Genomic DNA, 24,665 nt, shown 5'->3' with positions numbered 1-24,665 from the left:
TGCTAAGATTATGCTTACTGTATAGCAGTGCTTCTCAAATAGTGGGGCGAGCCCCCCTGGGGGGGCGTGAGTTGATGCCAGGGTGGGCGTGGATGTTTTTGTCATGTGGAATGTAATTGCAATAAAGTAATAATTGTCATAATTTTCTTTTAGTTTCAGCCACTTTGGTGAACTTGCTTCTTAGTTTTAGACTAAACTGTAACTGTAAATGGGATAAAAATAATTAACGGTTGTTGAACGTTGATACATGTGTGGGTATACTTAAACAATTTTCATCAATAATAATTTTATTTATAGTCAGTGCAGGGGGGGGGTGCAAAAAGTTTTCTCTTTTCTGGGGGGGGGGCTGGCAAAATATAGTTGAGAAACACTGCTGTATAGTAAGGTATTTTTTATTTCCCTTGTCTTGCTATTTTGGTGTATAGCTGAACGTTTTTGTGTTTTGTGTGTTGTTGCCTTTACTTTTAGTCTGCAACAATTTACCCTCACTCTAATAATATTCAATAGATGTAAAAAACAAAGCTTAAAAAAATGGTCAAACCAGAACTTCATCCTAAAAAGTACAGACTGACCTGTTCTTAAGGACAGAAATGAAATGGACTTTCAAGGTCAATGGTAAACAATATTTGTTTTGATATCTGGGGAAAAAATGAAAAAAACTAAATGTCAGCATTGTTTTCAAAGTTTGAAATTGAAAAGACCAATGCGCCTGCACGTGACCTTAGTGGAGATATGCAATGCAGATGATGGATGGATGGATGGATGGATGGATGGATGGATGGATGGGTGGATGGATGGATGGAAGGAATGGATAGAGTGAAAAATTCGGAGCACCACCGCCCGAGCAATGGGTCCAAGGCCCCAGCAAAGTGGCATTCTGGGTAACACTGTTGCGGGCATACCCCCTGGAGGTTAACTTGGCAAAAAAGTGAGTCAAGCTCACCCTTTTAGAACTCATTGACTACCTTTGATGGCTAAATTGGTAAAAATAAATGAAATGTGTAATAAAATAAATGAATTAATCTGTAATGACCTAGGAATAACTCAGAATATGAAATGCATTGTACTCATATCTTAGATGAGTATCAGGTCAAAGATAATCTAAACTGCATATACTGTCATTCTTGAAAGTGAGCAATGGAGAGGCAAATTGTTGTGGTTGTGATGTTGTCAGAGGCTGGAAACGTAGATGTCCACAAAAATTTGGGTGGGATAATTTTTGGCATTATGTACAACTGGAAAAATTGTGTCTTTCCTCTGTTGGTTTGGAAGGGGCGCGGCTATGCAATTGACTAGAGCTGATCGAGGTTGCCATTCCGGACGAATGGCACCTTTAACCCTTGTGCACACTTTGCAAACTATATACATTGCATTTATTTTCCTAATTTTGAAAATTATTTTAAAGGCGTAATAATCAAATTATTTATGATTTTTTTTCCTTCAACCACTCAAATAGTTCAATGGCATCAGTTCCATCCATACATACATCCATTTTCCATAGCCGCTTATCCCCACAGGGGTCGCAGGCTTGCTGGCGCCCATCTCAGCTGGCTCCGGGCAATAGGTGGGGGACACCCTAAGCTGGTTGCCAACCAATCGTTGGGCACACAGAGACGAACGACAATCACGCGCCCAATCACACCTAAGGACAATTTTAGCATGTCCATTTCACCTGCCCTGCATGTTTTTGGGGAGTGGAAGGAAGCCGGAGTGTCCGGAGAGAACCCACGCGGGCTCGGGGAGAATATGCAAACTCCACACAGGAAGGCCGGAGCCAGGTGGATTTGAACCGGGACCTTTGAACTGTGAGGCGAACGTGCTATTCACTGGGCCACCGCCCGTCCATCCATACATATGTAGGTTAAATTTATTAACATAAATGGTATGGTCTGTCTTTGTAGTCTGTGACGTGATGATAACACTCTAAGACGTAGCCATTAACTGGTCTCTATCGCCACCTACTGTCTTTAGGTGAAACAAGTCAACAAATAATTTTCTGTTTGCTGACCGCCGCTCAAAAGAATGTTGCAAAAATCACAGGTAATTGTAATTATAATGGTTTTATATGGTCCAAAATTTGGACAATGATTATTTTTGTACACAAAATCTCGCACGTCCACAGAGAAATGTCAGAATCGTTGCATTTCCCTAGTTATTTTTCCCCCCATCGATTCCTTTATAACATACAAAATGACACCAAAAAATGGAATTCCATAATTTGTAAAATAATGCCACAAGGATTAAACTGGACATTCTTTTTCTTTGAGTATCAGAGTCCTGTTGTTTTAATAGTATAGACCAAAACGCAATCGTATGCGTCCTCTTCCAAAACGTTTTTTTTACAAATCAACGTTGGCCCCTTGCTGCCCGCCCTGGAGTCCAATCAGCGAGAGCGCAGGTGTGCTAATGAAGCCGGCAGATTAGACGTTAGCGTGCGCTCGGCTGTTCGCGGCTCAACTCCGGCCCAGTTGGCTCCTCTTGCTTCAAGTCATGTTGGTGTTTTCGTGGCTCATGTGGATATTTTATTGCAGTCCAGCAGTGGGCGGTCCGGTTCAGCACTTGACTCGGTCAGAGGGAGAAAATCCGCTTGTCCGCGACCAAGCAAGGCGCTCTTACTTCTACCAGCCGCCGGTGTTCTGGCACTCTTCGCAGCCGCTTGTGGCCAAAGAGTTGCTTCGGCCCGCTCCTCGCCAGAGCTCAGTTCCGCCAGAATTGAGCTCGCTGTTGTTCCCCCAGACAGCGCAGTACCCAAGAACGCCACAGGCTCCGCGGACGCGCCCTGTGGAAGTTTGGTGCGGCTCCAATGAGATAGTGGTGCGCGTGGACCGCTATCAGTTACGCGCGTGGCCACAGCCGGCTCTGTACAGTCTGGGCTCGTGCCAGCCAACCGCCGTGTCCCCGCACTTCCTGTTCTTCCACTATGCGCTAACCGACTGTGCCTCCGCATCTCAGGTAAAAACAAGTGGCTCCTCGCAGTCTTATCTTGAAAAACTCCTTTCATGGTCTTTGCGACTAATGGCGATGCATTTGTTGTTGTATTGCTCATGACGTGTTCAGAGCAATACAACGGCTTTCAATGATCTCATTGAATAATTTCGGGTGTGTTGAATTTTTATAACCACTGCATGTGCAAGACATTATTTTCATGTATTATTGTTCAGTGATTAAATACTAAACAATCAAGTCATTTTTTTAAAATACAAAAACCTGTGATTTAAACGGGTGTGTAGACATCTCATAACCACTAAATGTGCAAGTCATGGTTTAATCAAGTTCTAAATTTGGAAGTTTCAAGCAAGCCTTGAAATAGTCAACAAATGTCACGTCCAGTCACACACATTTGTAACTAAATGTGAGGGCTGTGTCACATTGTATACCATGATTGAGCTCCTTTAAGGAAAGGCCTGTAACAGTAGCACTCATTGTAAACATGACATATATTGGTCAAAGTTGCCAGAATGTCATTTGCGCTATTAACCACATCCAACAATGTGGGATTGTAATTCCGATCTTTCAGGTTGTCTCAGGTGGTCAGTTGGTGTATTCCTATGCCCTTTATTACTCTCCACCGCCGCAGGGCTACGTTATTCGTGTTCTACCTTTCAAACTGCCCATCTACTGCTTTTACAACAGGTAACTTTAAACGTATCACGCATGCTCTCTTCTATCTCTAAAAAGAAATAGATTTCTGCTCATTACTGTCAAGTCTGAATTTACTGCATAACCAATTTCCAGTAGTATCTTGAAGTTCCAACAACCCATCAAGTCCAATTTAGACTTTGGCTAACATTCTGTTGAAGATTACATCTGTGCCTGTGTTTTTTTTTTTGTTTGTTTTTTTTAACTGCCGGCGTGAGATGATTTCCAAAACCCATAGGGTGAATTGAATAGATGTCACAATTAGTGATTGTTTAACTTTTTTTTTTAAATCCCAATATAAACAATTACAATGCCAATAGAATGATTCCTTAATTGAAAAGATGGTAAAACAATATGTAGGAATGTTGATGAATAACTGACGGACCGTTACCTAAAACATGAATTTTTACTGTTCTTATGAATTTTAATAAGGACTGTTGTACTACAGTATGACTGTGTGTGTTGTGTGTTAATATGAATGCCCATTTTGTTTGTTTGTTTTTTTACTGTAGGTTTCATTACTCTTACCAAGTTGGCTACACACCCCAGGTTCAGCATACAACCTTTATCAAGAGTCTCACAACTAAGCTGCTTTTCAGCCTCACTGTTTGTAATGGTAAAGTGAAACAACACTTGCAAGAGACTTTCAAATGTGCTGAAGAGAACAAAATGCTATGGCATTCAGCTAATGTACAGGATATTTCATCTGATTTTCATTTGATTTGTTTTATCCTTAGCGACATGAATATGTGTTGTGTGTGTCTTTGCCAGCCCAGTGGGAGCCCCTTTCTCCTGGCCACTCATTTGTCCTGGGGGAGCCGGTGAATTTTGTGGCTCAGGTTGGAAGCCCCTTGCCAGGAGAGAAGCTCTTTGTTGACTCCTGCTTCGTGACACACTCCAAAGACCCAAACAGCATGCCCAAAGTGGATATCATCACTAATTATGGGTGTGTCTCTCGTAAGACCATATGCTTGCCGAATTGTTCTCCAGTTATTGGGTTAAGTTGGATTAAATGAGGTGTGTGTCTCTTGCTTTGGCAGCTGTATGACTGACAGCCGGAGGCAGGCTAGTTCTTCCTACTTCTGGTCAAGGAGTGGTAACATGCTTAAGTTTTCGATCGATGCCTTTCTATTCAGGAACATCTCACAGGTGAGAAACTGAAAAAAAATGTTATCACTTTCTAAATTTGATACATGTGATTCTTACTAAGATTCAAGAGTCAATGAACACATTTTAAAATGACCAACAACTACCTCTCTCTTTTTAGTAATAAGAATGCAAGTCTTTTTTTCCACCATGTGCAATGAAAGAGGAAAAATAGTATCTGCGCACTCTGTCAAGCAAGTTATCGCATATTTACATTGCTATACCACTTTAATTACATATTGCAGAATTTGAATTATGCACAGCAATTTCTTAGAGCTGCACTTATGGTGTTTTATATGTTGTGTTCTAACTAAATTATTATTACATTCATAATCAGGGACTTTTTTTTTTAAGTAAACACAAAGTTACTCTGGGAATGGAACTCATATAGTCATTATATTCAGCAGTGAGCAATATGTGCAGTAAACAGCAGCCATTCTCAAATGGGCCGGGAGTACCTGAAATAACTTTCTTGTGTGTGCGTGTGTGTGTGTGTGTGTGCGTGCGTGCGTGTGTGTGTAATTTTAACAGGGTTTCTGCAGCTATCTGCAAATTTGATTTCATGCTTTTTAATGTCATGGCTGTAGCAGTAGATTGCTTTTCAAATTTACAGCAAATTCATTGGAACATGAAACATTATTGTATTGTGTTATAGTGACTCCTTTGTGACACATAGTATACCTGAAATCATTTCATAGTGTTTGAGATTTTAACAAAGTATTAACATGTCCTTATGTAACTCTGGACTGAGGATTTACCTTAGCTAATGTCTGTGTATAGGTGCTGTACCTTCACTGTTCAATGTCAGTTGGTGTCACCACTTCCCACACATTCAAGTCTTGTAACTACAACCACACTACTGCAAGGTAAATGGTTAAACCAATCGCATGAATGCAATTTAACATATTGGCACACATGCAAGCACACTACAAATGGAATGCTGAAAGAGCGTTGTTCATTCAAATCCCTTTCGGAAAACAAAACCATACTAAGCACTGATTGTAAAAGTAGTAATTATATATTGCTATCCTACCTTGTATTGTTCCCCTTTGTGGGGACATTTGTAGTGAGGTGTAAATTTGCCAAATTAATATTTTCTAAAGATAAAAATGACAATTTATACATACAGTAATTCATTACCTTTACTTTTCTTTCGGGAAATGTGTTTAAAATGTAAGCCAACATTAATTTTAGGTTTCCAAATAGGGCTCCCCTACTTTGCATTTGTGTATTAAGTAAGCAAAAGCCTTAATACGGATAATGGCAGAAACTCGTGGTCTCCCAAGCTTTGGAAAGAAATGATCAGTATGTCTTATAATTACTATATTCATTGTTTTTTCATGTTCCGTACTTTGAATGTTGGCACCAGAAGTTTTGAAAGGAGCCGAATTCATAAATCTCATATTAGCACCCATGGCAAGTAGAACTGGTATTGTACATTTTATTCATAAAGGGCCAGCTCTTTAGTTAACTGAAATAAAGTGAGAGACCTTGGAATTGATATTTTCATTTGTATTTCACGGTATCTGCTGGTGCAATGCTGCAAACAAATGAGGTCGTTTGATCTGTTTAGGTGGGAGGAACTTGATGCGCCACCATCGCTGTGCTCCTGCTGTGATTCCATATGTGGTGACAAGCAGGAGTGTAAGTTCTCTCAATATATGCCACAGTTTGTTGCATTCCTACCCCATATTTTTTTTAAACTCATATTAGCAATATTATCAAAAAGAATGCATTACTGTGACCACTGGACTCATTCATAAAACGTTGGCTTTCTTAGCTGTGAAGAACATAGTTAGCAGTCCTGGCTGGCTCACTCGCCGTTGGGAAGAAAAGTTGTCAAACATGAAGGATTCACCTTTACACTCCATGGAGGAAAAATGGGTCAATGGGGAAGAACAGAGAGGAAAGAGAATTTACTTCAAAAAGCCGGACACTTCTGTGTCGCAGACACAGATGGACCAAATTAAGGCACACGAGTCCAATGGCGAGAAGACTTCAGTGTTCCCGAAGGGAGGGGAAGAGCTGGCAACCATCAGAATGAGTTCAACTGAAAAGGATGCGGAAAGCAAAGCCAGCCAGCGGACAGAACCAACACCGGATGACACAGTTGTCTTGGATCTTAGCAAAGATGACGTGTTTAAGAGTGGAGATGGTTCATCCATTGCTGACAATAATTCTTCGAGCGCTTCATCCAGTACCGCCGCTGTCACTCCGAGAAGTGCTTCTAGGAACATAACTGTCATGACACAAAACTCAAGCGCTAGGGATCTTGGTTCCGTTGAAAACATTTCTTCGGATTACATTCCTATTGCGAAATTGTGTTTGAACGTCGATCAAAGGAGTTGCCTGCCCATGGACGGCCAAGTCACTGTTGGAAGTGGTAACAACACAAGAGATGAGCACACGTATGATATTCAAACCACTGCAGCCAATAACACGAGACTGGAGCTGAGAGCTGAAGAAGAGTCTGGCAGCAGCCAGGATCAAACGGATTCTTCAGAGTTCGGTGATTTCAGTGAATCAGAAGAATCCATTGGCCGACAACTAAAAATAAGACCAGAGCAAGCGGCCTACTATGTTGACAGTAAAGGACTTGATGGTGATATGCTTCAAGGTCGTCAGATCAGAGAATGGGAATCAGACTCATCTGCCAAATTCAGGGACTTGGCGTGCGTCGATGGCTCAGATTGCAATTCTGGAAGTGAAGGCGAAGCACGCCACCGTGGTCAGTTTGCTGTCGCAGCCACGTCACAAAAATTAGAAGAATACTTTGGTGTGTCTCAAGGTTCTCCAAGTTTTGAGGAAGTGCTTGACAAGTCTCATCACTCGGCTGTGATGATAGTCACAAGTAAAGTGCAGGAGAGCGGCCACGCGTCGGCGTCAGATAGGGGGGAGTGGCCCACAGGTGAGGCGCAATTTGGAATCGATGATTGACCAAGTGAATTTAGGCAGACCTTCAAATTGACTGTCTCAGCACCTTCTGGAAAAGCTAACATGGCTAAGAGTTGTCAGGTTTGGTGGTTAAGAATGAAATGACATATCGAAATACCATAATGCCACCTGAGTTGTCTAGTTGTAATCTTCCAATAAACCGCATTACAATTATGCTTTTATTTTGTGTAATTGATTGATTGCCATTTTTGTTGAAAACCTTGTCTTCACCAGAATTGTACTTTGTCCATAAGGGATAGGATGAGACACAATGAGATGAGCTTCCAGTTTTCAAATTAGGATCGATTTTCTTGGCCAGGGAGGCAAGCGAAGACCCTGCAACACTAAAATGACAAGGCAAATGAACGGCCACATGTTGAAATACTTTAGGATACCATACATTGGAGGAAGCATTTTAATAACCGCAAAGAACACTGGGCCGTTGTTTACATCATCTGCCTCAGTTTTGAGGTTGGGTCTTCATTCTGGACTCCACGCTTCCAATGTGGAATTTGTGTTTCTCTCACATTGCAAAAGGGTGCAACGAAATTGACTATGTAGGTATCAATATGAGTGTGAGTGGTTGCTTGTATACATTTGCTCTAGAAGTAAATGAAAGGAAAAAAACTTGTTGCCCAAATTTATTTGCTTCTGTTGAATAGAGACAAGCTGGGAACCCTTGTATAGGGTTGGCACTACATGGCAGATTTTTTACATTCACATGAAATAAACCGCAGATGCTCATAAACAACTTTACAAGCATTGGCACCAAAATGATGATCCTTGTTAAATGAGCCACTTCATTTAGCACATTAGCCCATAATTGTGTACACATTTGCTTCAGTTTAGATTTATGTCAGGTGTTAAATCTGTTTGTGGGCAGGCCATGTGTTTAGATAAACACCTGGTTCTAACCTCAAATAACAGCTTTTATGCATTTGTTTTTATGCTGTGTGACAGGTCTCCAAATTGTGCCATTTGAGAGCAGATAATCAGTGTCTTGATCTATGCGGTGTAAATCAGCCTACCCCTGTATATTTTGGCAAGATGATTAAAAGGTTCAAGCAAACAAAATGCAGCGACTACAATTATTTTATTCATCAAAATGTGGAAAAGTGATCAACTGTAAATAACCGGTTTCAAATGTATCAAAGGTGTAGATTACTGGAACTGTTTACTTCCTTAATTATGAAAAAGAAACTGCAAAACTGTCATCCATCTGTTGTTTACGAATTCTTCTGTGGTACTTTCATGGTCACCTGGCAACACAAGAAAAAGCTGGATTTCAAAATGGAACATATGGTAGTGTATTCATTTAATCTGATTAATTTGAACATTTCTCTTTCAAGTATATGTGACGAATTACAATCTGATGGGGAATAACATTTAGAAAGCCTTCTGCAAGGTGTCACTGTTCAACATTGAATTTAGACAATGAACTTATTTTCTCTACACAAATCACAATTTGCTTCTTAAATGGTTACCGTTTTGACTTCAGTGTAGTTGTCCAGGCCATATTCTCCTAATTCTCTGCCATTCCCTGAAGCCTTGTATCCTCCGAATGGGGCCTGGGCCCCGAACACATCATAACAGTTAATCCTGGAGAATGGAAAAAAAAAAAAAAGGGTCATTCGAAAGGAAATAGGAGTGTTTCAATGCATACAAGATGTTATTGCTCATCCAGAACACGAACACCCACAGTGAGTATAAAATACACAGAGTGAGCGTAGTCCTCCTACCAGACTGTGCCAGCGCGGAGTGCATTAGCGATATAGTTGGCCTTGTCAATGTCTTTGGTGAACACCGCAGCAGCCAGACCATATTTCGAATCATTGGCTCTCTCCACCACCTCCTCAAGTGTCTTGAACTTTAAGATCTGCATTACTGGACCAAAGATCTGCGAATAAAGAAAAAAAAAAAAAACCCAAACATGATGGAATACGTTTTGCTTTTTTCAACTGCAGATTTGTTTAACATTGACAGACGAGTCACTGTTGCTAAGATTAGATAAAGGCATGGTGGACAAGTCTTAAACCCCAAATTCAACACTATCCAATTTCAGTCATAAGGAAAGGGCAAAAATAGTCAGGTGTACCTCTTCTCTGGCAATGGTCATGTTGTCTTGAACGTCTCCAAACACAGTCGGTTGGATGAAGTATCCCTTGTCAGCAGCTACGCCGCCTCCGCACATGAGTTTGGCTCCCTCTTTTTTCCCACTGCTGATGTAACCCAAAATCTTTTTGAACTGCTCCTCATCCACCTGCACAAAAAGCGTCAGCATTATGGAAAATGTGCTTTAATGATTATTTGAGAAATTAAACCAACCAGGTTAATTGTGCCTCCTCATTAAGGCTTGGATTAGGATCACACTGCAGGGCTTAATGCTCAATACATGTTTTATTTTTTCCAAATTAGATTTGTTTTCGTGAGGTCGTTGATATTTTCAAACATGCGAGCTGTATGCAATGTTCTCTCTAATTTTCAATATGTCTGAGCATTCACACAAACTCCCCGAGCAGGCTTTGGACCAAGATGAGCAACTTCAGACATGCACACAGTCAGTCGCCGTGTGCATATCTGATGTTGCTATATCACATAACAGGACCAATACGGGACAAAGATGCATCTATGTTTGACATCACAACTATTTTGGTTCGTTTTCAACAAATATGTTGTTATTATTGCTATTTTTTTTTAATATCTTGAGCAATTAGTGTTTTAGACATGACAGTGTAATGTATATTGCCCTTGTCACCATGGCAATAAACGAGCCACAAGTTGTGAAAAAGAAAAACTCGTACCCAGTTTCACCGCTTCTTCTATTTGCATATACTCCGACAGTCTTTCCATCTGGATGTGTCGCTGCTCATTCGTTTCGCCAGCAAAAGGGGTTAGCATTTGCGGCTCTTAACTCTGCACTGTTGTTAGTTAGCTAACCTGCACAGGGTGTATATGCAGGGAACGCTTCTGTCAATGCGTTTGATTGGATGAATAGTGTAATTGAAACATATCATTGACCGGACAATTGTCACTCGCTGGCACGATGCAAAATGGCACAGAAAACAATATTATTGGTCTAATTAATCAGATGAGGTCTAATATTAGATATTATTTAACAAGTTTATACTGCATTTTGTTTCATGCACAGCATAGATTTTTTTTTTGTGCGCTTAGAATGTGCGAGCAGTGCGAAATAGCGCACGCGCATAGGGCTCAAACTCCAGTCCTCGGCGGCCGCAAACCTGCATGCTTTCGATTCTGCTCTCTGAAACACACCTGATTCAAATGATTACGATCGTTTTCAAGCTCCCGCAGATGAGCTAATAATTTGAAATCAGGTGTGCTTGAGAGAGCAGCATCGAAAACATGCAGGTTTGCAGCCCTCGAAGACTGGAGTTTGAGACCTATGGCTTAGAGGGAACACTGCTGGAAACGTTTTTTTTTTCTTTTAGAAATGCATAGTATGTCTTCTACGAAGCTAAACACCTAGGTGTATGAAATGTAAGGCATGCAAGTCTCAAACCCTTCTCTGTACTCGCATTCAAAGAAGGCCGCTTCCGTAAAACCTCACGGTTGTAAAAGCGCAGAAATTTGAGGTCACAGGACAGCAGATGTAAATTGGCAAAATGAGACTTTATTTGCATTAATGGCAGAATTGCTTGCAAATGTAAAATTATTTTTAAAATACTGTTGGGAGTGATCATTTTTGAGGCACTCTAGGGCCAGTTTGAATAGCAGTCAGGTAACAGCAGATTAGGGCTAGGGTGGGGATGGTGGGGTGGATTGTCATCATTGGAATTTTGGCAGAAGATGGATGCACTGTTATTGTTAAATTAAAATACCATCATTGATCAGACACGGGCCATTGTGCATGATCAATAAATGAAGATTTTTATTATCTTTCACCTGTATCATATTTAATTGCTGAACTTCAAAGGCCATATTATGCACATGAACCTTACCCCTAAAACTAAGAGCCTTTGCAGGAACATAGCATGTTTTACTGATGCCTGTGTTTTACAATCTCATAATAAATCAATATCTGCACCAAGAAATAATAATAAAAAAAACTGTTCCGACTAGTAATTTCATTCACTATTTCTCTCTTTTAATATGTAAAATCATGATGAATAATAACATTTTAAACATAACATTTTATTTAAGATTATCAACATAAACCATAGTTCATAGAAATAATTGCAGCTTGAAATAAAGCTGCAGAAAAGGTCTGAAGTGGAGTTCAAAAAAAGTATCAGCATTTCAAAGCATCAAAGCCAAACCAAAATTTGACAATAATTTACTTATATATTCCTCTACCTTTGGTTTGTTTTCTGTTGGCGGCTTACCTTTCATATGCTGTTGTGAGCTGCGCATATGAAAATAAAAATGTCATTACTTCATGAAGTGATTCTGAACTTCTGGTATGACTTCCATGAGTTCTGCTGACTCCCTCCAGTGGTATTTTTTTTTTTTTACCATATAAATGCAGCACTGATGTGCAAACCATACAGTAATTCTCAAAAGAACAAATATACTTTTAACCTCTGGGGGAAATTTTGACCCAACTCGGGTTTTTAGATGTTTTTGATATGTGATAACAAAGGAAAAGCATACAGAAAAAAACACTAGGCTAAAATATTGCATTGATTGTGAAATTATGTCAGCTTTCAGTATGCCGTCCCTTCTAAATGCTTGCAAATAGAAGGTCGAGAGGTACACCCTGCAGATGTCAAAATTAGGCCATGCTGGGCTCATTTACTGCCATGATTTTTGCATTAATCCTTTCAACGGCAACTCGCGAACAGGGTGCAATAGAAATGTTTGTGTTGAGAGCCCAAAACCACCGGGGTGAGCTAACGGACAACTTATGACTTTTGCAAGCCTTTCAATGACGTCACTGAGTGAAGTTTTAGCCTGACTCCCATAATGCAAAGCTCTTGCTATGCATTGTGGCACTTGTAGTTGACAAAAGGTTTCGATGCAAAAACTAAATGTTGCAACAAAGCTTTTATTTTTCTGCAGGGAAGCGTTTTATTTCATGTAATGCATTACGACAAAAACAACTGTCATGACCCCAGGGGGTTGACTGTATTTGTGTTTTATCTCCATCTGCAGGCGTTTTTAGGTAATTGCACTTATTTTCTGTTGCCGTCAATGCCTCCATGCAAAGCATCACTACAATGCTGGTCTGCTATTGGTTGGCTTCACTTGTTTCAAAATGGCAGAATGGTAAAGCTTTGTTTTATCATGAGTGGTTACCAAACCGTATTTAAAGTGCATTTTACAGCTTAATTCAACCTTGGTCCCAAGATTACTAGATGCAGACACACACACACACACACACACACACACACTGGTTTGAGGGGTTCAAAGTAAAAATGTATTCATATTTGTTGACGTTATGACCCTTTCAAAGTCAGCCCAAGTTGGGTGGTAATCAGGCAAGGTTAGTGAAAAATCCCCGGACATCCAGGGGTAAAGCATACAAAACAGTGAGTTTTGATGGACACTTAATAGACAGTCCTACTATGCTACTGAATAAAAAAAATGTTGAAGAAGTGCTGTTTAAATGTCACCACTGTAATTCCGTTGTGCATATGACACAGTAGTGTTGCGAGTACATTACCTGGGGTCCCTGCTCAGTATTGAAGTCAAAGGGGTTGCCCACCACTCGTCTCTTTGCTCTTTCTGCGCTGCGCTCCACAAACTCATCGTAGATATCTGCTTGGACGTATGTCCGAGAGCCGGCACAACAACACTGGCCTTGGTTGAAAAACAAAGCAAAGTGTGCCTGCTCCACGGCATCCTCCACTGAACAATGAAAATACAAAAAAGGCAATGATTAACTCAAGAAAGAAAGAAAATGAAACCCAAAACCTTTATGAAGTGTCTTGAAAAATTGTCCTGGTTTTGGCTTTGGCCTGCTTTGCTTTATCCATCAGTTTTTAAGGCGGTTTGGTATGTTCCTATTATTAAAAATAAAAAATGTAATTTAAATGCAATCCACAAAGGAATGAGGAAAAGAAAAACCTACTTTTTGCATCCGACATGATGATATTGGGACTCTTTCCTCCAAGCTCTAGAGTGACCTTCTTCAGGTTACTGTTGCCTGAAGCCTGCTGGATGAGATGACCAACCTAACACAAAAAATGTGCGTCAATCTGATATGGAAAGCCAAATCTCTACTTGCATGAATATCATTTTAAATCAGTACTATTACTAAATCAATACTTTTGGCCTGACAATGGGAAATAAATGTGGAAGTTTTGAAGAACATGTGATAAGAAGTGATTCAATATTGCTCTCAGGGATAGATTCCAAAAAGTTTTGCTACCTTTGCAAAAAGCTGTTCTTTTTTTGGGCAGCAATTGGATTTAAGAAAGACTTAGCAGTATAATGCATGGACTTGGACGCAATCTGTCCAGAGTATTATGGCAAAAGTGCTTACTCAACATTTTGAATTGCATCACAGTATCAGTATCACATACTGTAAAACGCTCATTGCAGTTGCCCAATAAGACAGATGACATGAGAGGAAAAAAAAAAATATCGGTTTTGACATATTTGGACAGTTTTAACCAACCGTTACTTTTATATCGGCTCATGTTTATTGGCAAATGAAGAAAATGTCGATTCTTTTTTGGGTGGCTTATTGAGAAGAAGTGGAGATCAAAGACACTTTCTTTCTACCTCTGTTGATCCTGTGAAGGCCACTTTGTCAACATCCATGTGTTTTGCGATGGCAGCTCCAGCTGAGGGCCCCATGCCAGGCACAATATTCACAACACCTTCTGGAAATCCCACCTGTAAAGAAGTTGCTACTGCTCTAGATCAAAATCCAACACAAAATTGGGTGGGATGGTCGTTACGCAATCTTGTTTTACTACTTTATGATGGAACACAACTTTGAATAAAGGGAATAAACATAACCGGTGAGAGACCTACAATTTGCTTGTTATTCACTGAAAGTTTTGAACTTGTTTTCTTTTTCTTTTTTTTTTTTTTATTTTAAAATTCCATTAGGAGAAAGACTGTATATAATCGAATATTAGCTCACAGCTTAAGTCTTTTAACCAATGATAACACAGTCTTGAAACCGAATTAAAACAAAACAAAAAATAAAACTTTACTTTGCCAAACCATATTTACTAGATTGTTTAAACCACCAGGATTGTGTGTTTTATTCCACATACTTCCCCCAATTTAAAGATGGGAATGCTAAATTGACTAAATTGTTCAATTTGAATGTTTTTTTGTGTGTGTGTCTTCCTTGACAACTTTAAGCATCACAGTTACGACATAAACATAAACTAACAAGGTTAGGTTGGTATTTTGTTATTTGGTCATTTGTATACATGTGTGCCTTTATTATGAGTGTTTTTTATTTAAGTTGATTTTTTTTAACTTAAAAAAGGACCACTGTTAGTAGGAATGATGACATTTCTAATGCTTGATATTATAAATATTGACAAACACTGTCAAATTAAAAACAAAAACAAAACAAAAAACAGTTGTGTGCTCCATTCCGTGTTCCGTGCTGCAATAGAGTAAGCTTTCATGTAATATTGCGATAAATATGATAAGGTAACATAAATGCTTCTACTGAATCAATGATATAGACAGTGACAGTGAAGAGGGATATTTGTGTCTTTTTCACCTTTCCTTTTCATTCCATTTCATTGAAGTCCTTATCATTCACTTTATGCTTGTTTGTAAAATCCGATGTAAAGGTTATCCTGTCATTAGAGACTGGCACTGTTCTTTAACAATCAAAGGTCAAATTAGATTGGCTACAATATGTGTTTAGGAACAGGATATTAAAAGAATAAAACACACACACTCACGAATGACAGAGACTATGGAGTTAATACATAAACCAACAATTAATCATAAAGAAATTATTATACTTATCTTAATCAACGAATGACAGAGGCTATGCAGTTAATACATAAACCAACCATAAATCATAAATTAATAATTATACTGTACTTATCTTAACCAATAAAGGACAGCTCACGAGCACTGTGTAATGCCATTGTTCTGCATTGTAGTGAATTTAACAGACTGTGAGGTCAACAATGCAACAAAGTACCTCTTTTATCAAGTTGGCTACGTAGAGTGCGGTGAGCGGCGTCTGCTCAGCCACTTTCATCACCACAGTGTTACCAGTTGCAAGAGCGGGGCCAAGTTTCCACGCCTGCATCAAGAGGGGGAAGTTCCACTGCCGGGTGAAAAGGAAGAGCAAACAGAACTTTACCACTTTGCATGCACTCTCCACGGTTTGATCTCATATAGCAAATATTCCGACTCGGCTGCAAAAACAAAGCCTTTACAGTGAAACTTAAAAGACGACATTTTCACGTGGCGCACCGCAACATTTCTGCACATGCTGCTATCTTTATTCTCTGGGTGGGTTCCCAAATTCTCAGGTTGGGGAAGACGTATCAGGCTTCCACACCTCACAGTTTAGAACATTTTAACTGGACAATATGCGGTGGCGAAAGCGGCACATGGGTGGCAAGAAAATGATAGTAGTGGTGATTTAGCAAGTCAAATATATAATCCACAAATATAGAGAGACATTTAAGATCTCATAAACGGATTGCTTTAAAATACCGCTTAAGTGTGACTTTATCTTGCTTAGTAGGTTTAAATTGAGCAATTGTTCAAGCTATTGCATAAACAGTTAAGAATGGCGAAACATGATTTGACCTTATGCACTGCTGTTGCATTTGCCTTACATCAAGCGAAATTGTATTTCCTTCATTACACTAAAAGACTGAGTCATGACTCTAAAAAAATAGAATATTTAAGGTAAAAAAAAAAAAAAAAAAAAAGACTACACATTCATATGTGTTGAACCACAATGTTTCTACACATGCTCCTGTTTTGATTCTCTGGATGGATAAACAAAGTGTCTGGTTTGCGAATATGAATCAGAGTCCCAGACCTTTCAGCTCAAACACAATTTAAGTTAAAACATGTAATGGCAAAAAAGAGGGTATGAAGCAAAAATGTTCATTTACTGAGACAACTGCACAAAAAAAGTCTAGTCATTAAAAGACTGCGTTTTATCAACATAAGAGTGAGTCATGACTTCATTCTGTGCGGTGAAGCACAGTGCATTGTGACACAGTGGGTCAGAGTAATTAAGATCCCTAATGAAAAACACTGAATTGCCTGTTGACTCACAAACTGTACACCGCATACACTTGTGGAAGTGTGGCACAAGATCCAATAAAATTTTAACGCAATTGATAAAGTTTTAAAGTGGTGGAGGCCGTTATAAAGATTTGTGAGAAGTCTAAAGTCTAAAGTTTTAGTGGATGAAATATATTACTGAGTTAAAGGAATCTCTCACTTCCATGCATGGAAATTGGATGTACTGTATATGCCCCTTCTGCGTGTAAAACGGGCCAGCACACCCAAAAAAAGTTACACAATTTGGAAACTCTCAAATGACACCACTGAGTAGACAAAGTTTGCATATTTCGGAAATTTGATTTAGAAATACACTGTGAACAACTTGAACAAGAAACAGAATACACAATATATGAAACACAATATGTTCTACTTTGGAGCTTCCATACAGAACATGTAGCCTTTTTTGTGTAAACTAAATTTAAACTGCAATTCTTGCCATATGTAAAACACTTACCGGTATGATTTGTCCACAGACTCCAATGGGTTCATGTCTGGTGTAGCAGAAATAATCTCCATCAATGGGGATGGTTTTGCCCTCCCATTTGTCTGCCCAGCCTGCGTAGTATCTGAGAACAAATCGAGTGCATCAAACCAGGGGGACTTCCTTGTTATGCTGGTAAATTTAATGCTCAAATGGGCAAAGGTGGTGAAACCTGGTAGGGTGTGATTGGAATGGTCAACTCAACCAAAACTTAAGTTGTGCTTTGGTATTGGACTTCTGTTTGTCACAGGTTGTCCGTACCGCCACTATAATGATGGGACTTTTGGCTTTTTCAAAAGGGAACCACTAAAAAGAGCCATTCAAAAGACAACTATGTCTAGTCATTGACACATAACACATGTAATATGTATTACGTACCATATGATCATATGGCCACGATCTTCTTCTTTCTAAATTGTCTGCTTCGATTGTTTGACAAGAAATGTAACGGCATTTAGAACATCCAACATGTCAATATGTTAACAGGATGTATGGCTCTTGGCAAATTAGCAAGCCTCGTTAAATTCCCTTGCCAATGATGCCTGTTTAGTGAAGATTGGTGCAATAGACCCTAAATTATACTGGTTCAAATGAAGGCTGCACCCCCCTTTTTGTAACAAATTTCAAAAGCCTTAGCTCCAAAATCTCTGGTCTGATTTGACCACCACAATCAACAAAGACAACAACTTTAATTAAAACCAGACTCGGCTTGGTTAAATCCACCGGGTGATTCGGCATCGGATGACCCTATGCAGGGACTAAGGACCTGTATCAGGCGATTTCGGGTTGCGCCATCACTATCAACTGGTATACCAAGGTTCAATAAAGATCTGTGGACTTGGTTAAAATTTGCAAGACCTTTCGGGTGATTTGCATGAAATGACCCTTTAACCGGTGCCATATTTATGGCTGCAATGCCGACAGTAATTTGGATTTGTTTACAGGGCAGCGCCAAGGCTGCTCTGTTACAAATTCTAGTCATAACTTTTATGGACAGCATTGGGAGGTGTAGGCTACACATTGAGGATGTCCAGTTAGATAGACTCAATTTCACATTTCTGCTGTTTGATGTGATTACATTGGCCAGTTGAGATGTTCTTTGCATCTGGACCGGTTGTTTATTTTGGTTGCTTGCCTGCCGCCTGAGAACACCTCTGGATCCCACTGTGGTTTTGCAACCACTAGGGTCCGGGCTTCTCTGAAACTGCCCAAGAAAAAGTCTAGGTGGAAGGATACTTCCAATATGGGCTCATATGAAATACTGTATCCTACTAAAAACAAACACAGGGGGCCAAAGGTGACAAGAAACCAACAACATTTTGAAATGTCAAAACACACTTGGCAAATGAATACCAGCGCAGAGTTATGCGTGTGTTACCTGAGACATTTGACCACATTGGGCAGATCCACTGTGTAGGAAATGACATATGGCTTCCCATTGTCAAGGGTCTCCAGTTCCTATGGAAACAATACTACAATATCAAAGTCAAATATGTACAGTTGGTTTAGGATCCACAATAACCTGCTTTTACAACATTGTACAAACATGCTTAGAAACTTGATTAATCTGTGTTTATAAAGGCATTATATTGTGTAGCCATCTTTTTCAGTGTACATGTGGCAACAAAGACTTGACTGGTTTGTAAGCCTTAATAGTTACACATAAACCAATGCCAAGATTGTAGAGCAGGCTTATGTAACTAGCAATCAAGTCAAACAAAGCAGGTTTGGCAGTCATTGGAACCAACCGCAAGGTAAGCAGAATCTCTCTCGATTGCGTCGGCCAATCGGCTGAGAAGCAGGCCTCGGTGGGAGGCGTCCATCCGTCTCCATGGCGACCCCAACCGGAAGGCATCACGTGCTGCTTTCACTGCCTTGTCAACATCCACCTGGAAATAGATAAACACATTTTTTTTTTTTAATATCACTTTTGGAACAACTGGAAAAGTGATGGTTACAATTGGCAAGAACAGAGAAAATTCCAATTTTGCTCTTCAAATAATCAGAGGAAAGAAACTGAGCCTTGCTTGAGAACCAATAACCATTGAGAAATTTGGCAAACCAGACCTCCCACAAGACCTATGCTGCATTATTATTTATTTTGTTCACATTCCTGGGCTAAGGCTATAACTTGATGCCCACCATCAAAATGTATGTAAGGTAAAATAAAACCACATTATAGTCAGGAATATTTACCAAGATGTGCAAATGTTACAAACATTTACAGTTGTCCTTTTAAACCAATCAGCGCTTCAGTCTATATAGCCAAACGCAAAGTCTGTGGAGGGCTGCTAGCCTACCCGACATGACCTCAGGCGGAAATCACAATCTTGTGAAAGGGAGTTGCACGCACGCAGCCTGCATAGAAGTCAGGCGGGTGAAACAAAACACTGTCAGTGACGACCAGTCTGAACAAGTATAACAAAAGAAAATAGCTTCTGTATACAATGGCAGCGCAAGCTCAAGCTTTTTATATTTTTGGCTTTTGTCTCTCTTTGGAAAAAGTCCTCTTCATATAAGAGTATCATTTTAGGCTAGTCTGGAACTGACTGCCGTAGGAAGGTGCAAAAATTGAGTGCCTTGTGGTGAAAAAGAAACTGTATGTAAAAAAATAAATAAATAAAAGCAAGGCTGGAGCAACTACAATATATTGAAAGGTTTTCTTAATGTTTTGGCCCCACTGTACTGAAAGTAGTACATTCTTGCCTAGTTCCCCATGAAGTATTTATGTATGCGGCCATGTAAAGGCAACCCAGTCTGGATTTTTAAAATACTGTAAGATATTTATTCATCCCACAAGAGGGAAATTTGAAGAAGAGAGCAACAAAGACATGCCATACATTGCCTATAAAACTCCCGGTCCTGACAATTATCTTTACATTACTAGAAATATGGGGGGGGGGGGGGGGGGGGGGGGGGTAATCAAAGACCGTAATCCCCAAAATATAAGAGTCTATAGGACACACCAATAATTTTGGGGTCAAATTGAGGTATTTTCTATGTTACCATTCATAAGACACATCAACACTTTAGAAACAACGTAAAAACTGTTGCAAAACAGAATGAATCTCATCTTCATAAACTCTTCATCATTTCTTGTGTTACTATATATTTGTTGCGGGTTATGTTACAGTAAGTGTGTTTCATGTTTTGCACAATTTTCCATCTAATACACATTCACTGTTTTCCAGAAACGTTTTTAGTCAAATAAATCAATGAAAAGAGGAACTTGATCCCCTACTAGACACGTGCTTCACCCTTCACTAATATTTGAAAAAGGTGCTCAAAGGGCCTAGAGGACCATTGGGCTTGCAAGAGATGAGTGGATTGGGTGTGGCGTGGCTCTAAGTGACAGCAGCAGGTACACTGTACTGATATTCCAACTTCAACTGGAAAGGAGCGTGTACAAGGCAGTTCCACTCCATCATTTTCACCTAGTGATATTGAGAGTCTCTGCTCATCCAATAAGAGGACGAGTAGCAAATTGTGGTGATCCCAGTGTTTAACCGAAAGATGGTGCCACACAGACAGCTTTCACCTCAAATTAAAATTTCCACATGCACTAAAATGCCAAAATAATGATGTGCAGTGACAGTAATGACATCATTAGTAGATACTTGTTTATACAATTTATAAGCAGAAGTCAATTTGGAGTTCAGCACAACTTTAACCCCTGCGCGTCCAGGGATTTTTCACTAGCCCGGCCTTAATGTCATCCAACTTGGGCTGACTTTTATGTACAAAAATTGTAAAAATGCGATAATAGCAAAAATATCCACGCTGTAAATTTATATATTTCTAAAATTGAAATAGTAATAATTGTTATGTCATAGTGAGTGTTGTGACTCTTGAAGACTTTTGCACTATAGGAGTCCAGGCTAAGCCAACCATTGAAGTCATTGAAAGGCTTGCAAATGTTGTAAATTGGTCGCTAACCCCACCTGGTGGTTTTGGGAAGTCACCATAAACATTTCTATAGGGCCCCGTTTGCGAGTTGCTGCTGTAAGAATCACTGCAAACAAAACGGGAGAAATGGATGATAAAACATTGGGTTTTCAATATGTCCAAATTTGACAATACTTCCACTTTTGAATGGCAGTGAATGAGCACGTTATGGGCTAAAATTGCCACCTATAGGATGTGCCACTCAACCTCCTGTTTGCAAGCATTTAGAAGGGACAGCAGCGTGGCAAGTTGAAGGTTGTCATGTTTTGACAATCTATGCAATATTTTAGCCTCCTAGTGTTTTTTGTATGCTTTTCCTTTGATATTACACACCAAAACATCAAAAAGCCTGACCTGGGTTGTCATTTGCCTCAGGTGTAAAGCTGTTCCTATCCAGTTTGAAATGCAGACCACAAACTTTGTAAACAACATTAGCCACAAAAGCTGACCATTAGCCGAGGTCCAAGTTCCCTGCAGCTCGCTTTTTATTTAAATTGCGAGAATGGCAGGTATAAATGTTTTGGTATTTGAAACCTGCGACCAAAGAGAAAGTCAAGTTGCTTTTTGTTTTTTGTGATTTACAGACATGTTAAGAGTCCTCAGTGGAATAGTTGCTTGCTGTGGTATGTAAACATGACATACTTAAGAATAAAAAGTCAAGCCCTGCATAGCTTCCGAGCACACGTAGCTTTTTGACGGGGGCAGGGACCAAGCCCAACTGCAAATACTAGTATAAAACAACAAATAATTGATGCACCCCCTATTTTTATTCAAATAATCGCCTATATTAGTACAACCCCAATTCCAATAAAGTTGGACTTGCTGTAAAATGCAAATAAAAATCATTTTCAACTTATGTTCAATTGAATACACTGCAAAGACAAAATATTTAATGTTCAAACTGGAAAACCTTCCACAGTTCATGTTTACATATGATGATATACAGGTTGTTATATTCAAATATTTTTGGGCGTAACGTTAAATCCTTCCATAAGGGAGATATATAAAGTGTGTACAAAATAAAAAGGCCCAGAAAATGTTTTGTTAAATATTGAGTTGGATTTTACACTGCACAATGAAGTATGATAAATAATATTTTTTTCGAGGCTTGTATAGAGACTACATACTGTATAAATCGTTGAAAAAAACTTGTGTATAAAAACTTGTTGGTAAAATATAGAAAACCGAGGGCAGACCATGTTTTTGTATTTCCTACTCCTTTTGAACATGTTAATCATACAAACTAGATGAAAATAATATATGTTTTGGTTTTTTTAGATCTTCTAATGTGTTAATAATAAATCAATATCATTGCATGGATGAACCCGATGAAGCAAGGGAAGAATAGCACGCGTACAGCTGAATATTACAACATTAAAACAGTTAACTGTACCAGAAGTAGTCTGTGCACAATAGATCATTTACAACATGAATGAAACACAATAAGCCAAAGAATATCAGTAGGCATTTCCTAAAGTCTTTCTGATCATTTTCTTCTGGCCAGTTCACTACGACAGAATCATGATACCTTGAAATTATGGCTTTTAGACTACTGAAGCCTTCAGTGACCCATTTCAGATTTTTTTGCCCCTATCTGACCCGTGTCTCATCGTTTAATGGCAAAATGAAATATAAATAAAAATATGCACACACACAAAAAAAAATAAAAAAATATTTTTGCATGAATTTAATATTAATCTTTCTCTAAATAATACATTTTGCAGCTGTCTTAATTTCTGGTTGTATAATAGCAAGTATATGCTAAGTGGTCGACACACCTCCTTGAATAACTGGATTTTCCTGCTGGCATAATTTTGGTTGTCTTCGAAAAACTACTTCTTTGTTAGTACACATGTGATTAGACGTGATTGTTCGCTGGGAAGCATATTTTGAAACTAACTAAAAAAAAAAGTTTAAGATCCAAGGCTCGTTGGAACCTCAATACTACTACAATCTGCACTCCCACATTTGTAATGCATGCATGGCACAAAAATAGAGTATGAGTTATAAACTAATAGTTGTAACTTTTCATAAAGATTTGAAATTAATGTTGTCTGTGTGATTTAATTTTGATCCTTTTTGTATCTACATTTTATTCAATTGTGGACTAAAATTCTATGCACCGAATGACACTGCTAGGCATGCCAAATGCCTAGCAAGAGTGACCTAAAGTAAATTGAACTGATTGAATGAATAAGAGCTGACGACTTAGACATGCCCAAACAATTCATTCTTGCACTAAAAGGAAAAAGTACAACATCCAGTTTTTCTTTGGGAAACGGTTATACAGATTTTATGTTTTTGTTTTTATTGAAAAAACATCGTGCGATTGACAAGGAAAACGTGAATTGCCCTGGCCAGCGTTGCTAAATTATAATCCAAGGAGAGGAAGTTTGTGAGAAATAAAGTGAGAGGGTGAATATCTGAGAAGTTGCTGGTTCCACTTTTTGTCTGCGTGCACCATTGTCCTTCTAGCCTTAAGGCCCCCAGTGAGTCTAGTGTTACTGTTACATCTCAAATTCTTATTTTCTAGTTTTGGTTCGTGGCAGGATAGGAGCTCAATGAAAGCTTTGTGTTTGGTTACCTCACTGGCTTCAGCCACATGACAGATGACCTCCCCTGTTGCTGGGTTTACAGTAGGAAAAGTTTTCCCACTTGCTGCATCTTTCCACTCGTTGTTGATGAACAGCTACAAGCATAAGACGTAGGAATGAGAAATGAGCTGCAATACAATGCGACAGAAAATATAACTTTTGAATAGGTCTTCTTCATTTTCCAGGTGTATACTACTACTGTCGGTAAAAACAAACAAATAGATAAATAAATACTCAAATGATAGTTAAATCACTTCTCGGTCAGCGGTTGGATTTTGCAACGTGGAGATACTAGATTAGAGCGTTATACGACGTGCGAAAACTTGACGCCACCAACTAACTAACTTAAGGCCCTGTTTTTATTTTCCTGACTCTTTCGCTCTATGATTACATAAATCGTGATTTGCAGGTGGCGCCCTCCTTTGATTTTCTAGCGGTTTAACAGCTGTCCCTGCTCGGGTTTGCATTCAAAGTTCACTGCCATACGCACTTACACGAGTAGCTGCCAAAAACCGAACTATTCGACAGAAACTAAAAGTACCTTATTAAAGTGGACCTCGGGTTGGGTGCTGGGTGCAGGAATCGCTGCGGCGGAGTATTTACACGCCGACAAAACGTTGACCCGTGGAAGGGTTCGAGAAATCACAGCACGGAGCATTTCAGAATACCTCCGCCACCACTAGGGTTCTTTATCAAACCAATGTGCGCAATTGTGCACTGCA

The 24,665-nt window shown here is 39.3% G+C and overlaps 2 protein-coding genes across 2 annotated transcripts; one reads left to right on the top strand and one right to left on the bottom strand.

Moving 5' to 3' along the window:
• The first annotated feature begins 2,408 nt into the window (after positions 1-2,408).
• LOC148425668 (uncharacterized) lies at positions 2,409-7,893 on the top strand. Its single transcript, XM_088410028.1, has 8 exons — positions 2,409-2,952; positions 3,518-3,633; positions 4,152-4,255; positions 4,411-4,585; positions 4,680-4,788; positions 5,566-5,651; positions 6,359-6,429; positions 6,566-7,893. Exons 1-8 carry the CDS (start codon positions 2,491-2,493, stop codon positions 7,720-7,722), a joined length of 2,280 nt encoding a protein of 759 aa, XP_088266154.1. The 5' UTR covers positions 2,409-2,490; the 3' UTR covers positions 7,723-7,893.
• Positions 7,894-8,347: 454 nt separating this feature from the next.
• On the bottom strand, positions 8,348-24,665 carry LOC148425667 (aldehyde dehydrogenase, mitochondrial-like). Its single transcript, XM_088410029.1, has 13 exons — positions 24,485-24,665; positions 23,934-24,038; positions 19,153-19,293; positions 18,783-18,862; positions 17,378-17,489; positions 15,812-15,940; positions 14,410-14,523; positions 13,754-13,856; positions 13,346-13,530; positions 9,815-9,979; positions 9,459-9,616; positions 9,204-9,318; positions 8,348-8,978 (listed from the first exon to the last, which is right to left on the bottom strand). Exons 1-13 carry the CDS (start codon positions 24,599-24,601, stop codon positions 8,946-8,948), a joined length of 1,557 nt encoding a protein of 518 aa, XP_088266155.1. The 5' UTR covers positions 24,602-24,665; the 3' UTR covers positions 8,348-8,945.

Source organism: Hippichthys cyanospilos, chromosome 3, assembly GCF_059441005.1.
Source record: "Hippichthys cyanospilos isolate Australia breed blue-spotted pipefish chromosome 3, RoL_Hcya_1.0, whole genome shotgun sequence".
Taxonomy (NCBI): Eukaryota; Metazoa; Chordata; class Actinopteri; order Syngnathiformes; family Syngnathidae; genus Hippichthys; species Hippichthys cyanospilos.
This window is presented reverse-complemented; position numbering and strand designations above follow the sequence as displayed.

Bases quoted from the DNA above. Each gene is read 5' to 3' on its own strand.
- LOC148425667 (XM_088410029.1), bottom strand. From the start codon at position 24,601: ATGCTCCGTGCTGTGATTTCTCGAACCCTTCCACGGGTCAACGTTTTG. The intron at 9,980-13,345 runs GTAATGTACTCG...CTTTTTGTGCAG, and splicing joins ATACTGAGCAGGGACCCCAG to GTGGATGAGGAGCAGTTCAA. The intron at 9,617-9,814 runs GTACACCTGACT...CTTTATTCGCAG, and splicing joins TGACCATTGCCAGAGAAGAG to ATCTTTGGTCCAGTAATGCA.
- LOC148425668 (XM_088410028.1), top strand. From the start codon at position 2,491: ATGTTGGTGTTTTCGTGGCTCATGTGGATATTTTATTGCAGTCCAGCA. The intron at 2,953-3,517 runs GTAAAAACAAGT...CCGATCTTTCAG, and splicing joins ACTGTGCCTCCGCATCTCAG to GTTGTCTCAGGTGGTCAGTT. The intron at 5,652-6,358 runs GTAAATGGTTAA...TGATCTGTTTAG, and splicing joins TACAACCACACTACTGCAAG to GTGGGAGGAACTTGATGCGC.